This window comes from Oncorhynchus nerka, linkage group LG13 (assembly GCF_034236695.1).
Source record: "Oncorhynchus nerka isolate Pitt River linkage group LG13, Oner_Uvic_2.0, whole genome shotgun sequence".
Classification (NCBI taxonomy): domain Eukaryota; kingdom Metazoa; phylum Chordata; class Actinopteri; order Salmoniformes; family Salmonidae; genus Oncorhynchus; species Oncorhynchus nerka.
Window position 1 is genome coordinate 51,931,672 of NC_088408.1, and position 17,760 is coordinate 51,949,431.

At 42.6% G+C, this 17,760-nt stretch overlaps 1 protein-coding gene across 2 annotated transcripts in view; it reads left to right on the forward strand.

Annotated features, from left to right (window-relative positions):
- The window catches only part of LOC115139671 (acyl-CoA:lysophosphatidylglycerol acyltransferase 1-like), a 101,378-nt gene that overhangs the window by 36,863 nt on the left and 46,755 nt on the right, over positions 1–17,760 (forward strand). For both annotated transcript variants that reach the window (XM_029677299.2, XM_065026472.1), the window contains 2 exons: positions 3,423–3,541; positions 13,243–13,338. In XM_029677299.2, coding sequence (XP_029533159.1) covers positions 3,423–3,541; positions 13,243–13,338 — 215 coding nt within the window. The remainder of the gene's footprint in view (positions 1–3,422; positions 3,542–13,242; positions 13,339–17,760) is intronic.

The following is a 17,760-nucleotide window of genomic DNA, read 5'->3' on the forward strand; positions in this document are numbered from 1 at the left end:
GAGGAGAAGAGACCAGAGAAGGCTCGGCCTCTGACTCCGACCCGCTGCTTCATGGGGAGAGCCGGTTGAAAGTTTCTGTTGGCTGAATGAGTGAATGAGCATTCCTTCAGCATTTCCTTCCCAGAAGCCTTGAGAAAATTGTCTGCCTGCGGGGACCGTGCGAGGGGATTTATACTACTATCTGTACTTACTGGTTGCACAGATGCTGTTTCATCCTTTCCTACACTGAAATTACCCTTGCCTAATGATTGCGTCTGAAGCTGGGCTTGCAGCACAGCTATCCTCGCCATAAGGCGATCCTTGTCCTGTATATTATAGTACAGCAACGGCAATTAGAAGGCATCATGTTAATGTTACTACTTAGCTTCGGCTGGTGGAATTCCTGACGAACCACGTCCAGATAAAGCATCTGGGGTGAAAAAAATGGAATGAAAAAAGTCGAGCAAGGGGAGAAGAAATATAAACGGTAATTAAAAAGTAAAAAACGTAAAGTTGGCAGGTAGCAAAGTAAGGTTAGCAACAAACCGCACAGCAGCACGTAAACAAGTCTACAAGTTGTGACTGGAAATAACTTTCCAAATGCAAAACCAGGCCCTCGTGGACTGGAATTGCCCACCCCTGGTCCAAACACACCAAGACAGACACGAAGAGGGCATGACAAAACCTTTTCTCCTCAGGAGACTGAAAAGTTTTGGCATGGGTCCCCGTTTCTCAAAGTTATACAGCTGAACCGTCGAGAGCATCCTGACCGGTTGCATCACCGCCTGGTATGGCAACTGATCGGCATCTGACCATAAGGTGCTACAGGGGGTAGTGCGAACGGCCCAGTACATCACTGGGGCCAAGCTTCCTGCCATCCAGGACCTATATAATAGGCGGCGTCAGAGAAATGCACAAAAAAATTGTCCATACTCCAGTCACCCAAGTCATAGACTGTTCTCTCTGCTACCGCACGGCAAGCAGTACCGGAGCGCCATGTCAAGGACCAAAAGGCTCCTCAACAGCTTCTACCCCAAGCCATGAGACTGCTGAACAATTAATCAAATGCCCACCCAGACTAGCCTGTATCCCTGCACAAGGAAGACCGTAGCAGCAGTTTGCAGTGTGTGTGTGGGCGTATGTAGTGTGTGTTGGGCTTTTAGTGAGTGTGTGGGTAGAGTCCAGTGTGTGTGCATAGTCAGTGCAGGAGAGTTAGTACAAAAAAGGGTCAATGCAGATAGTCCGGGTAGCTATTTATCAGTTTTGTTTAGCAGTCATGGCTTGGGGGTAAAAGTGGTTCAGGGTCCTGTTGGTTCCAGACTTAATTCGCTGGTACTGTTTGCTGTGCGGTAGCAAAGAAAACAGTCTATCGCTTGGGTGGCTGGAGTCTTTGACAATTATTTTGGCCTTCCTCTGAGACTGCCTTGTGTAGAGGTCTTGGATGGTTGAACAAAACTGATAAATAGTTAATCAAATGGCTACCCGGTCTATCTGCATTGACTCTTTTTTTGCACCAACTCTCCTGCACCTTACTATGCACACACACTGGACTCTACCCACACACTCACACTTAATTACACCCCAAAACACACACACACATGATCCAAAAAATGGCTTTTCCTTGTTAAACAAAGCCACAGCGTGCCTGAGAGGGCAACAACCCCTCTATGTTTTGCTTTCACGAGAGAGAACTCACAACCATGACACAAGATAGGAAAGCAACTGGACCCTAAAAGGGACCTGTAGTGCCCTATTGACAGTTCTACAGCTGCACCATTGAGAGCATCTTGACTGGCTGCATCACCACTTGGTACGGCAAGATCTACAGCTGCACCAAGTTTTACAGCTGCACCATTGATAGCATCTTGAGTGGCTCCATCACCGCTTGGTACGGCATCTGCAAGGCACCTGATTGTAAGGTGCTACAGAGGGTGGTGAGTACAGCCGAGCTAGAACTTTTTGAGGTCTGCTGGATCCATGGCCAAGTGAGACATGGGTGCTGCCCCGCGGAGATGGAAATTGAAAAGCCTGAGCCCTTTGGGTAGAACACTTGGGTAAATCCTCAGTGGAAATGTGGAATGAGTCAGCAAGACTCCCAGAACCATGGGGATTCCACTTACAATCTTCCTTTCATTTGTCCAACTCTGGCTTTAGCTCTATAGTGAAACCCCAACAGTCTCTCCAGGTCTCCAGTGGGGTAGCTCTACTGTTAAATACGCACTGCCGTCCAAGTGAGTTAAATTACAAAAGAAGATCCTCCATTTGTTATGTGGGAGGCCCGTTGTTGTTGTCGTCGTCGTCGTCGTCGTCCCCCCATGTTGGCACAAAGTTAGTTTTTTCCTTTGTGGCGACTCCTGTGTTTAGTGTCAATAGGGCGCTACGGGCGGCACAGTTACTGAAGGAGTTCGTTTGGCATCTATTGAATAGGGGGTGCCAATGTAAATCAGCCAGAAGAATGGAGCCCAAGAGATCTGCTTTAATGAGCTGAGATGCTAGAGACTAGCCCATGTCCATTTTGAAACCAAAGTGGCATGGTGTTTTAAGGCATGTGGCTTAACGGCTTATTTTAAGGAGACACTTTCTCTTCAAGACCAGTATAGAATATGTTGAGTCCTTTTTAGGGTCCAGTTGCTTTCCTATCTTGTGTTTTGGTTGTGAGTTATCTCTCGTGAGAGCACAACATAGAGGGGTTATCGCTCTCTCAGGCACACTGTGGCTTTGTTAATCAAGGAATAGCTATTTTCGGATCATGAAAATACACATAGTCCACTTTCATGAGAACTTTTCCCACCTTGAGAAAACAATTCTGATCTAACTTGTTCCAAAATATAGGCCTACAAGTTGTAATTTGCCATTAGAAGTTGATTATTAATCATGTTTACGGCCACTTTAATAATGTTTACATACTGCTTTACTTATCTCATATATATATATATATATAAGATCGAGCAATGTCGGCGTGGGATCGGCTAAAATACAGCAGAATAGATATATATATATACAGTATTCTATTCTACTGTATTTTAGTCGATGCCACTCTGACATTGCTCAATCTAATATGTATATATTTCTTAATTCCATTATTTTACTTTTAGATTTGAGTGTATTGTTGTGAATTGTTAGATATTACTGCCCTGTTGGAGCTAGGGACAAGCATTTTGCTACACCCGCAATAACATCTGCTAAATATGTCTGTGACCAATAAAAATGGATTGTAATATGATGGCCTAGCTAGGGATTTTGAGATAATTAGTGCACAATCACTGTGGTCTTGAATGGCTCAGTTGATGGCGCATGGCGATTGCAAGCCCAGGATTGTGGGTTTGATTCCTGGGGCCACCTATATGTAAAACTGCATGCATGACTAAGTCTCTTTGGACTAAAGCGTCTGCTAAAATGGCATAGGATGTGTCCACTAACTCCACTTGTGTTGTCTTGTCCAGTGATGGAATGGGGCGACGACGTAAGGCCCCTTTCTGAAGAGGAAGCCATGGTCATCGTCAACCACCAAGCCACAGGGGACGTGTGCACCCTCATGATGTGCTTGCAGGACAAGGGCACGGTAAGAGACTCCTCCAAAGTTGGCAATGTAGCCTCCTAGAACAGTGTTGTTGTTTTTTAAACATCTTCTCCAATTTATTGTAGCCCTGAACTAGCTCACTGATTTGACCTTATCAAGGGCTTGATAATTATTTGATAATTATATTCAATCAGGCGTTCTAGCTCTAAAATAGTTCAAATAGTTCAAATACATGGCTAGGGGTCCCCGAGGAGAGGTTTGAAAACCCCTGTCCTAGACTACAAATCAATTCAAGTGAATTCAGGGAGGAACAAATTAAATTTAAGAGGTAGGCCTATTTCTTTAAACAAATCTTTAAACAAATTAAACAAAATGTCTTAAATTGACTGGTACATTCAACCCACTCGTGCACTTGATTAAGATCTGAAATGTGATTGGGTGTCTGGGGATTTCTAGTTTCATGGTCTGGGTGTGATATCATGTTTAATATCCTGCTCAAGGGGAACTGATGGTTGTGTGTGGGTTGGATTGTTTATTAAAGCAGTTATGTTCTCTCAGCCTATGTCTTCAATGAAGGTATGCTGAGCCACTGACTTTGAGTATCAGATGAATGATGTTTCTGAAATGACTAGCTTGCCATTGTAGCTGCAGGACCAACTGACTATCTAGTATCTGCACACTATCTGGATTTTTGTTTTTTAGGGTGTAGCTTCCATCAATGTAATTGTCTTATTAGAAATGAAATAATCTCCCAAATGTCGCTATTTTTAAAACAATTTTATCCACCAGAAAATAAACCAGAGCAAATAATACAACAAATAGTGGTTAAACTCAAAAATACTAATAGATAAAAACATACTTTTTTGAAAAAAATGTATAATCTTTTATAAATTATATCATAAATAGGACTGGTGGAGTTGTCACACATGCAGCTAACAAAAATAAATGGAAATGTCTGCTCTTCCCAAAATTACAACCCACCAATTGCAGCATTACCGTAAAACAGGAAGAGGAAATTGGAAGGGGGAAAAAGTTGAGAACTTGTCTGTCGGTCCTGCATTTTAAAGACCGTTGGTTAAAGAAAATTGTGATAACTAAAAAAGTGTTCCAGTTTCATTTCAGGACCAAAGAAATGACAGCTGTGCCATATAGATGGCAAAATAGTTGGGGAAGAGATTTTCGACGTGCCGATTTCGTGGCACATGGTTTAGGAACTCATACGAAAATCGACGCTGGATTCAAAACTTAAACTATTTATACAAAATTATTGCAACCAATAGAATGGTCTGTCTGTGTGTCTGTCTGTCCCATTCCAGCTCTGCAGATTTTGCTGCGAAGAGACAGAATCATTAGATCATTTATTTTGGTACTGTCCATATGTAGCTTGTTTTTGGTCAGGTCCAGGAATGGCTGAAGAATTGCAACATTTACCTGGAGCAAACTCTGCAGATAGCTCTACTGGGTGAATCAATCAATAATATAATAATACTTTTAGCAAATATAATTATTTTTAATTTACAATCTGTAGAAATTATGAGAATAGAAAGGTTCAGAACTTTTGTGAAATATATGGCAAATAGAAATCCAATATGGATGGTGTTAAGAGATGGGAGGGGATGAATGGAGCTGAAGGTTGGGAATAATACCAACTAATAACAACAAGATAACTAATGTAAAACATACTGTGTCCGTAAAGAGTATATAGGTTCAGAACTTTGGTGAAATAGACTGTGCCCGTTAAATGTATAAGGTGGAAGTAGAAGCCCTAAGCGTTGTTGTTTACTAGTTTACTCTAATTAGGGGAAGGGTGGGTAGGGTTAGAAAGTAATAAAGGAAAATATATATTTTTTTAAATATGAATGTTTATTTAACCAGGTAGGCCAGTTGAGAACAAGTTCTCATTTACAACTGCGACCTGGCCATGATAAAGCAAAGCAGTGTGACACAAACAACACAGAGTTACACATGGAGTAAACAAACGTACAGTCAATAACACAATAGAAAAGTCTATATACAGTGTGTGCAAATGAAGTAAGATTGAGGTAAGGCAATGAATAGGCCATAGTGGCGAAATAATGACAATTTAGCAATTAAACACTGGAGTGATAGATGTGCATGTAGAGATACTGGGGTGCAAAGGAGCAAAATAAATAAATAGATATGGGGATGAGGTAGTTGGGTGGGCTAATTACAGATGGGCTATGTACAGGTCCAATGATCTGTAAGCTGCTCTGTGACAGCTGATGCTTAAAGTGAGGGAGATATGCGTCTCCAGCTTCAGTGATTTTTGCAGGTAGTTCTAGTCATTGACAGCAGAGAACTGGAAGGAAAGGCGGCCAAAAGAGGAGTTGGCTTTGGGGGTGACCAGTGAGAGATACCTGCTGGAGCGCGGGCTACAGGTGGGCGCTGCAATGGTGACCAGTGAGCTGAGATAAGGCGAGGCTTTACCTAGCAAAGACCTATTAAATGACCTGGAGCCAGTGGGTTTGGCGATTCTAGATTTAATTTTGGTTTGGAGATGCTTAGAGAATACCTAAAGTTGTATTAGGAAAAATTTTGAAATGTTTGGAACAGGTTTACAGGTAACTTATTAGATATTTTCTAGTCATGTTGCGCGAGTTGGAACCGGTGTTTTTCTGGATCAAACGCGCCAAATAAATTGACATTTTGGAGATATAATGACAGAATTAATCGAACAAAAGAACCATTTGTGATGTTTATGGGACATATTGGAGTGCCAACAAAAGAAGATCTTCAAAGGTAAGGCATAAATTATAACGTTATTTCTGCTTTTTGTGTCGCACCTTGCGGGTTGAAATATGAATGTCATGTGTTTGTTTGGTGGGGTGCTATCCTCAGATAATCGCATGGTTTGCTTTCGCCGTAAAGCTTTATTGAAATCTGACACGTTGGCTGGATTAACAAGTGTAGCTTTAATTTTGTGTATTGCATGTGTGATTTCATGAAAGTTTAATATTTATAGTAATTTCATTGAATATGGCGCCATTTCACCGGATGTTGTCGAGGGGTTCCGTTAGCGGAACGTCTAGCCGTAACAAGTTAATGTGAGTCTGGAAGAAGATTTTACAGTCTAACCAGACACCTAGGTATTTGTAGTTGTCCACATATTCTACGTCAGAACCGTCCAGAGGAGTAATTCTGGACGGGCGGGCAGGTGCGGGAGGCGATCGGTTGATGAGCATGCATTTAGTTTTACTTACATTTAAGAGCAGTTGGAGGCCACGGAAGGAGAGTTGTATGGCATTGAAGCTCGTCTGGAGGTTTGTTAATTAACACAGTGTCCAAAGAAGGGCAAGATACAAGTGTTATGCATGGAATTTTAGATCCACTTCTCCTTAATGCAACCTCTGTGTCAGATTTCAAAAAGGTTTTTACCGAAAATGCACACCATGCAATAATCTGAGTACGGCACTCAGACAACAAAACAAGCCATACAGATATCCACCATGTTGTGGAGTCAACAGTCAGAAATAGCATTATAAATATTCACTTACCTTTGATGATCTTCATCAGAATGCACTCCCAGAAATCCCAGTTCCACAATAAATGTTTGATCGATAAAGTCCATCATTTGTCCAAATACCTCCTTTTTGTTCGCGCGTTTAGCCCAGTTATCCAAATTCATGAGGTGCGAGCAAACAAAGTAAAAAAGTTCCGTTACAGTCCGTAGAAACATGTCAAACGATGTATAGAATCAATCTTTAGGAGGTTTTATCACAAATCTTCAATAATGTTCCAACGAAGAATTCCTTTGTCTTCAGAAATGCAATGGAACGCAAGCTAACTCTCACGTGGATGCGCGTGGTCAGCTCATGGCACTCTGGCAGACCCCAAACTCATTCAGCTCGCATCCCCCCTCCTTCACAGTAGAAGCCTGAAACAAGGTTCTAAAGACTGTTAACATCTAGTGGAAGCCTTGGGAAGTGCAATATGACCCCATAGACACTGTATATTCGATAGGCAAAGAGTTGAAAAACTACAAACCTCAAATTTCTCAGGTTTTTGCCTGCCATATGAGTTCTGTTCTACTCAGACATCATTCAAACAGTTTTAGAGACTTTAGTGTGTTTTCTATCCAAATCTACTAATTATATGCATATTCTAGCTTTTAGGACTGAGTAGCAGGCGGTTTACTCTGGGCACCTTTTTATCCAAGCTACTCAATACTGCCCCCCTGTCCCAAAGAAGTTAAATTGATGAAGAAGAAAAAAACAATCTACATACAATACCTCATAATGACAAAGCAAAAACAGGTTTTTAGACATTTTTGCTAATTTATAAAGAATTAAAAAATATCACACTTACATAGGTATTTAGACCCTTTACTCCAGGGGTGTCAAAGTCAAATGGACGGAGGGCCAAATAAAAAAATCAGCTACAAGACGAGGGCCGGACTGTTCGAATGTTCATTGAAAAAATTTTAAATGACGCATATAGTCTAGTGAACCTAATTGAACCTACTGAAAACCTAACAAATATATTACAATATGATCAGATAAATAAAGCAATATTTTCTTATGGCTCTGTCAGTAATCTTTAATTTTCAACAGACACAAAAGACAAATTTCCTTTATATAAATATCCCCATAACATGAACATTAAATGAAAGAAACCGGTATTCAAGGCACCATCAGTAGACTATATTTTCTATTTTAGCAAAAGTGGGCTAAATTTACTTCAAAGAAAAAACAATAATAGCAATTTTCTATCATCCACTCAACTGAAATATTTTTTAAAATATAATTGGATTGAAATACAAAAAAATAAAGTGCAAAAATCTATTAATCAAAAACAACACTTTGTTTAAGGAGAAGTAACATGCAGTGAAAACAAATATTAAATTTTAACTTTTAAACTTGAACTGAGTAAAAACTCTAAATATGTGATTGCACAGTAATGTTCACTTGTTTGAGGTTGAGGGTGATACTTGGTGGTGTCCCATCTTTTCCACAAGTTCATCAATGTTCGGGGTAAGGCTCTGAGCTGAAGAAATCCTCAGAATTGAGTGGAGGTGTTCAGCAGTAAGTCGACTTCTGTGTGATGTTTTGTTCAGGTTCATCAAAGAAAACAGTTGTTCACACAGGTATGTGCTGCCAAACATAGACAACGTTTGAGCAGCCTGGATGCGCAGCTGGGGCATTGTGCCGGGAGGAAACGGGCGAACTCCGCAGCACCCACTGCCGCATATTTTGCCCTCAGTGCATCATTGCATTGGAGGTCAATCAACTCCATTTGGAGGTTTGGTGGTGAGCTTTCCACGTCAACAGCAAATGGGTTACCGAGCAGTTCCAACCTGCTTTTTTGTGCTTCAAAGTCAGCAAATCGGCGTCGAAAGTCAGCGGCAAGCATACCTATTTTATCAGCCAACTGTGTGCTCGGGAACGCACTGGTAGAGAGCTTCTCTTTCATGGTCTGGCAGCTGGGAAAGTGGCTCAAATTTTCTTTCCGCATCTCGTCTCCCACAGAGTCAGTTTGGTTTTAAATGCCTTCACTGTACTGTACATATCAGAGATGACACGATCCCGACCCTGCAGCTGCAAGTTTATTGCATTCAGATGACTCGTAATGTCACACAGAAAAGCCATTTCACACAGAAACATTTCGTCTCGGAGTTGTGTTGTGTCTTTCCCTTTGCTGTCCAAGAACAGACAAATCTCCTCACGAAGCTCGAAACATCTTTGAAGCACCTTTCCCTGGCTTAGCCATCGCACCTCTGTGTGATAAGGCAAATCACCATGCTCCGTTTCTAACTCCGTCAGAAATGCCTTGAACTGGCGGTGATTCAAACCTTTGGCTCTGATAAAGTTAACTGTGCGCGTGATGATGCTCATTACATGCTCCATTTTCAAGGCTTTACCGCACAACGCTTCCTGGTGTATGATACAATGATAAGCTGTCAGCTCACCTGTCGCGTTTTCCTCTTGCATCTTTTCCCGTATCTTCGCCACCAGTCCGCTCCTGTGTCCACACATCGCAGGTGCTCCGTCGGTTGTCAAACCCACGAGTTTTTCCCAAGGCAGCTCCATCTCATTTACACATCTTGACACCTCTTCATACAAATCATGCCCCGTAGTTGTGCCATGCATAGGACGTAAAGCCAAAAACTCCTCTGTCACGCTTAGGTTGGAGTCCACTCCGCGGATGAAAATTGACAACTGGGCAATGTCAGAAATGTCGGTGCTCTCATCCACAGCCAAGGAATATGCAATAAAATCTTTTCCCTTTTTCACAAGCTGCTCTTTTAGATTGATGGACAACTGGTCTACTCTCTCGGCAATGGTGTTTCTGCTCAGACTCACATTTAAAAAGAGTTGCCTTTTTCTGGGCAAACTTCGTCACAAACTTTAATCATGCAGTTTTTGATGAAATCCCCCTCCGTAAATGGCCGGGCTGATTTAGCGATCTCTTCTGCCAAAATAAAACTGGCCTTGACAGCAGCCTGGCCTTGTGATTTGGCTTTTTTGAACAGAGCCTGTCGAGATTTGAGGCCTCGTTTTAATTCCTCTGCCTTTTGTAGCCTTTGTTCCATGTCCATATTCTTGTTTTTGTCCGCGTGTTTCGTTTCATAATGTCGTCTCAGATTATACTCTTTCAGTACCGCCACACTTTCTCCACACAGAAGACACACAGGTTTTCCAGCTACCTTCGTGAACATATACTCCGACTCCCACCTTGTTTGAAACCCCCGGTTCTCAGTATCCACCTTCCGTTTTGCCATTTTTGATGGGTATCTGAAAGTTAATTTTACTGTGATGCTGACGACTGCTGTGCCAATAAATATTGAAATGAAGCAGCCTACTGCTCGGTGCGTCACCTTTGCATTGTGGGAAATGTAGTATTGGTGCGTGTAAAAGATCTGCGGGCTGCCGGCTTGCTGCGGGCCGGTTCTAATAATAAATCAAGATCATCCCAGGGGCCGTAAAAAACCTTCTTGCGGGCCGGATGTGGCCCGCGGGCCTTGACTCTGACATATGTGCTTTACTCAGTACTTTGTTGAAGCACTTTTGGCAGCGATAACATCCTCGAGTTATCTTGGGTATTGCGCCACAAGCTTGGCACAAGCTTGACACATTCTGGATTCGAGTCCAGATTCTGTCGCAGCCGGCCACGACCGGGAAACCCATGGAGCGGCACACAATTGGCTCAGCACTGTCCGGGTTAGGGAGGGTTTGGCCTGCAGGGATGTCCTTATCCCATCACGCACTAGTGACTCCTGTGGCGGGCTGGGTGCAGTGCACGCTGACACGGTCTCTGGGTGCACAGTGTTTCCTCTGACACATTGGTGCGGCTGGCTTCGAGGTTAAGTGGCCATTGTGTCAAGAAGCTGTGCGGCTTGGTTGGGTTGTGTTTCGGAGGACGCATGGCTCTCGACCTTCAACTCTCACGAGTCCGTAGGGGATTTGCAGCGATGAGACAAGACTGTAACTACCAATTGGAGACTGTGAAATGGGGTAAAAGTAACAAAAAATAAATAAATGGACATTTCGAGACTTGTCCCGAAGCCACTCCTGCATTGTCTTGGCTGTGTACATAGGGTCGTTGTCCTGTTGGAAGGTGAGCCTTCGCCTCGGTCTGACGTCCTGAGTGTTCTGGAGTAGGTTTTCATTAAGGATCTCTCTGTACTTTGCTCTGTTCATCTTGCCTGAATCCTGACTGGTCTCCCAGTCCCTGCTGCTGAAAAACATCCCCACAGCATGATGCTGCCACCATCATGCTTCACCGTAGGGATGGTGTCAGGTTTCCTCCAGCCGTGACTCTTGGCATTCAGGCCAAGGAGTTCAATCTTGCTTCTCTTGGTCTGATAGTCTCCAAGCGGGCTGTCATGTGCCTTTTACTGAGGAGTGGCTTCGTCTGGCCATTCTACCATAAAGGCCTGATTGGTGGAGTGCTGCAGAGATGGTTGTCTTTCTGGAAGGTAGGTTTGCCAAATATAAGATATCGTCATTTTCCTCTTTCATATTTGCCCAAAATGACAGTTCTACTGGGTCAAAGTCAACGATAGATCGGATAAAAGGACCGAGACAATGACTAAACGCCTCAGGCTGATGTTAAAATCCAGTGTTTGTCTTGAGAATGTCACATTTTACTAATTGGAGGTGTTTCAAGAGTTTTGCAAATCGAGTGTTGAAAAAGTAATGTATTGTTAGTCAAACAGCATTCACGGCCCACATGCAGTACTTTACATTCTTTCCAGTCCAATATAACCGTCAAAGGCGTATTTTGTGTTGACACCATTCATAAAACTTTTTACTTTAGGTAACAAGCTTTCAGTATCCATCTAGTGAAGTTTCTGGGCCAGCAGCTGACACAATAATGTACTCTGGCTAGCCAGCAGGTATCGGATTCTCAGCCTCCCTCCCGTTTAACCTGAAATGATTGGCCTGTCTTGTGATGAGATGTGAGGTCCTACTCCCTCAGCCAGTGGGTGCATCCCAAACTCACTGGTTGTGTCCCAAATGGCACCCTAATTCCTATAGAACACTACTTTTGACCAGAGCCCTATGGGCCCTCTTTAAAAGTAATGCACTGTAAAGGGAATAGAGTGCCATTTGGGACGTACACTACACTGTGAACACAATCAGGACCAAACATCGTCACGGCCTTGGCTCAGCTACAAAAGACCAATCGATAGGTTTACTTAATCCAATTACTATTTATCTGGCCCACTCCTATTTCTCTGGCAGCACTGCTGCCTGGCTGCTGTGCAAATACGGTCTGTCTCTTCATGCTTCAGGGGTGGAACTGTGACCAGGATGGTTGTGGCTTTGACCTGGCTTACAGAGGGAGGACGACTCCTGATGTTTTGACGAGCAGTGAATTAATATTGACAGGGACATTTGGATGGAATGGTATAAAAGACACATGTTTATACCTGTTCATCTCCTTGTCTGCGAGGTTTGTCAGTTGATAGGCTGCTATATCTACAGTGAATGATTGAGTCGTTTTCCCCCTTTGTTTCTATGAACTTCCATCCTAGTGGTCCAGTTTGTGTTTTTAGCCAACTCCTCTCTGTGTTTTGTTCATTGCTATGTAAAACATGACACTAAGAGAAGAGTTGGCTACAGTTTGTGACCTAGGCTAAAAAAACAGAAGAAAAGAAAACCGTGTGATAGAGGAGCCTAGAAATGGCTGTGGTTTCTGCAGCCTAAGTGACAGTCATACTGTATAACTTCACACAACTGCCCTACCCATCACCCCCTCTGGTGGTTAGAGCCACTGGGGAAGGGGCTGGTGCTCCTGTCCTGTCCTCCGTCCAGGACAGTACATTCCTTGGTGGAGCAGGACTGCCAACCCCACACGCAGCCCTCTGCCATCCCAGGGATGAGCCCTTGGTTTGGAGGGTTAAGGGTTTTTTCTACTGGGGCTGCCAGGAGGTGGTGGTGAGCGGGGGGCTAGTTGAGCTGTGGTGCACAAACATGATCCACCTCATCAACTGCATTCTCAGCCTAGTAATGCTGTTAGTGTATAAAGAAGGAAGTGGCGAAAATGCCACAAGGGGCCAAAGCTTCTCACTGGGACTTAGAGTTAAATAAATTGTCTATGCCTGCCTGCCTACATATACCTATGGCTATATAGACTGTGTGTGCAGACCATGATGGCTACATACAGTAGACTGAGCGTGTGTGCAGACTGCAGAACTATGACTTCATAGTCTCAGCGTACGTGTGTGCCTGCCTATAGATTGTGTCTGTATGACCAGTCTGTAATGTTCTCTCCTTTAGGTGGTGAGGAAGATGATGTGGTTAATGGACCACGTGTTCAAGTACACCAACTTTGGCCTGGTGTCTCTCATCCACGGGGACTTCTTCATCAGACAGGTGAGACAGACACACTCAAGAGACCTCTATCTAGGAGGCTTTTACTCGGCTGACAACTATCTCATCACAACTGTTTTTGTGGTCTGATGTGGTCTGACTGGTTTAGTGGTCATGCCGCAGCCTCTGGCACACATAAATCAAATCAAATCAAATTTTATTTGTCACATACACATGGTTAGCAGATGTTAATGCGAGTGTAGCGAAATGCTTGTGCTTTTAGTTCCGACAATGCAGTGATAACCAACAAGTAATCTAACTAACAATTCCAAAACTACTGTCTTATACACAGTGTAAGGGGATAAGGAATATGTACATAAGGATATATGAATGAGTGATGGTACAGAGCAGCATACAGTAGATGGTATCGAGTACAGTATATACATATGAGATGAGTATGTAGAAAAAGTAAACAAAGTGGCATAGTTAAAGTGGCTAGTGACATAAGGATGCAGTCGATGATCTAGAGTACAGTATATACATATGCATATGAGATGAATAATGTAGGGTAAGTAACATTACGGCGTTGGCATAGGTTTGAATTTGGCCAACTGCACTTTGACACACTGTCATCGTCTCAATCTGTTCAATGAAATCAGAAAATAACTTAAAATATATGCTTAACAAAAATATAAACGCAACATGTAAAGTCTTGGTCCCATGTTTCATGAGCTGAAATAAGATCTCAAAAATGTTCTATGCGCACATAAAGCTTATTTCTGTCCAAATTTGGGCACAATTGTTTACATCCCTGTTAGTGAGCATTTCTCCTTTGCCAAGATACTCCTTCAACCTGACAGGTGTAGTATATCAAAAAGCTGATTAAACAGCATGACCATTACACAGGTGCACTTCATGCTGGGGACAATAAAAGGTCACTCTAAAATGTGCAGTTTTGTCACAACACAATGCCACAGATGTCTGAAGTTTTGAGGGGGCATGCAATTGGCATGCTGACTGCAGGAATGTCCACCAGAGCTGTTGCCAGATAATTTTGTTAATATCTCTACCATAAGCCACCTCCAACGTCGTTTTAGAGAATTTGGCAGTACATCCAAATGGTCTCACAACCGCAGACCATGCCATCCCAGGACCTCCACATCCGGCTTCTACACCTGCGGGATCGTCTGAGACGAGCCATCTGGATAGCTAATGAAACTGAGGAGTATTTCTGTCTGTATTAAAGCCCCTTTGTGGGGAAAACTAATTTTGATTGGCTGGGCCTGGCTCCACCCATGGTTGCGCCTCTGCCCAGTCATTTTGTTCACTATAGTTTTATATTTTCACCAATGTGTATATTTGTGTAACGAAATGGTGACATTGCAAGCCCCACGAGTTAGCATTTTATTACATCCACACACACAGCCACTCATTTAACATGCACTCCAGCTGAGCAGTATATCAGCTCGGCAGCAGGCAGGAAGTGGCTACAGCCTCCTCCTCAAACAGGGACACAGCCAGGCAGGCCCAGTGGACAGCACAGTAGAGCAGTGTTATGGTACAGTAGTCCAGCCGCTGGCCCGAAGTGACCCTGCCTGCAGTGTGGGAGCAGCTGGAAGAGAATGGAACAGAGATGCTCTCTGCCTGGGTGACAGACAGAGAGAGGCAGGCAGACGGACGGGTGACTGGCAGCTGATTCAGTTGCTTGCTGGCCCAGCAGTTCTATTCAAATCAAATTAAAGTTTCATTCATGGGTTTTTCTTTATTTGAACTCTTTACTAGATTGTAGAATAGTAGTGAAGACATCAAAACTATGAAATAACACATGAAATCATGTAGTAACCAAAAAAGTGTTAAACATATCCAAATATATTTTCGTTTCTTCAAAGTAGCCACCCTTTGCCTTGACGACGGCTTTGCACACTCTCAGCGTTCAACCAAATTCATGAGGTAGTCACCTGGAATGCTTTTCCAACATTCTTGAAGGAGTTCCCACATGTGCTGAGCACTTGTTGGCTGCTTTTCCTTCACTATGTGGTCCAACTCATCCCAAACCATCTCAATTGGGTAGAGGTTTGGTGATTGTGGAGGCCAAGTCATCTGATGCAGCACTCCATCACTCTCCTTCTTGGCCAAATAGCCCTTCCACAGCCTGAAGGTGTGTTTTGGGGCATTGTCATGTTGAAAAACAAATTATTGTCCCACTAAGCGCAAACCAGATGGGATGACGTATTGCTGCAGAATGCTGTGTTAGCCATGCTGGTTAAGTGTGCCTTGAATTCTAAATAAATCACAAAGTGTCAGCAGCAAAGTACCCCACACCATCACACCACCACCTCCATGCTTCGCGGTGGGAACCACACTTGCAGAGGGAACCACACTTGCGGAGATCATCTGTTCAACTACTCTGCATCTCACAAAGACACCGTGGTTGGAACCAAAAATCTCAAATTTGGACTCCCAGTCTAGAGGACAGATTTCCACCGATTTAATATCCACTGATCGTGTTTCTTGGCACAAGCAAGTCTCTTCTTATTGGTGTCCTTTAGTAGGGGTTTCTTTGCAGCAATTTGACCATGAAGACCTGATTCACTCAGTCTCCTCTGAACAGTTGATGTTGAGATGTTACTTGAACTCTGTGAATCATTTATTTGGACTGTAATCTGAGGTGCAGTTAATTGCCGATTTCTGAGGCTGGTGACTAACTCTGTAGCAGAGGTAACTCTGGGTCTTCCTTTCCTGTGGCAGCCCTCATGAGAGCCAGTTTCATCATAGTGCTTGATGGTTTTTGCGACTGCACTTGAAGAAAGGGGGGTGTATGGCAATATACCACTGCTAAGGGCTGTATCCAGCCACCGTCCAAGAACAGCCCTTAGCCGTGGTATATTTGCCATATATCATACCCCCTCGGGCCTTAATGCTTAATTATACTGCAAGTACTATGCTATTTACTCGACATGGCACTTGCATGAATGATGAAATGTAAATAACATAACACACAACATGATAGCCAGTGAATTAGAATGTTTTGTTACTGCGCAGTTTGTCAAGTACCATGCTCTTTACTTAGACTGACTTGCATGCACTCATACAAACAAGATGGCACATGCCAACACAAACTGGAGGAAAGGTCAATGTCCTGAAGAAACTGCTTCTGCTTGCTTCAGCTGTCCAAAAGTATGTTTTATGGTAGTGGAATTAGTTTAGATGTTTAAATTGAGACATACCGACACTTCAAATAACAACGTACTGTAGGCTACAATGAGCTCCAAAAGTATTGGGACAGTGCAAATTATTTTGTTTTGGAACTGTACTCCAGCACTTTTGGATTTGAAATTATACATATTTTACAAGGTTAAAGTGCAGACTCTCAGATTTAATTTGAGGGTATTTTCATCCATATCGGATGAACCGTATAGAAATTACAGCACAGTCCCCCTATTTATTTATTTTATTTTTTATTTGAACATTTTATTTAACTAGGCAAGTCAGTTAAGAACAAATTCTTATTTACAATGATGGCCTACCGGGGAACAGTGGGGTAACTGCCTTGTTCAGAGGCAGAATGACTTTATCAGCCCGGGGATTCAATCCAGCAACCTTTCGGTTGTGTGTATTAAGTTAAGTATTTGGTCCCATATTCATAGCACGCAATGACTACAACAAGCTTGTGAGTCTACAAATTTGTTGGATGCATTTGCTGTTTATTTCGGTTGTGTTTCAGCTTATTTTGTGCCCAATAGAAATTAATGGTAAATAATGTATTGTCATTTTGGAGTCACTTTTATTGTAAATAAGAATAGAATGTTTCTAAACACTTCTACATTAATGTGGATGCTACCATGATTACAGATAACCCTGAATTAATTGTGAATAATGATACGTGAGAAAGTTGGAGGCATAAATATAATACCCCCCCAAAACAATTCTAACGTCCCCTGTCTTGGGGGTATGCTATTTGTGCGTCTAACTTTCTCACTCATCGTTATTCACGATTAATTTAAGACTATCCGTATTCATGATGTAATCATTGCATGCTTGCAAAATGGAACCAAATACTAAAATTTTTACTACTATAATACACATATAAGTGAATTTGTCTCAATACATTTGGTCCCCTAAAATGGGAGGACTATGTACAAAAAGTGCCTTAATTTCTAAGCGGTTCACCCGATATGAATTAAAATACCCTCAAATTAAAGCAGACAGTCTGCACTTTATTCTTATAGTCATTGTATCATTTCAAATCCAAAGTTCTGGAGTACAGAGCCAAAACAACAACACGTGTTACTGTCCCAATACTTGTGTGATGTATTGTATAACATACCACATGTACTAATCACACAAATTCAGAAACCCAATACCGGCACATCAATCCAGCCTCAGTGTGTTGATGCCTTTTAAAGTGCTTCTGAACCTGGCCTAATTGGAAATCAATCCAAAAACCCTCTCTGTCAATTTTCGCAATGCTCTTACTGCTAATGC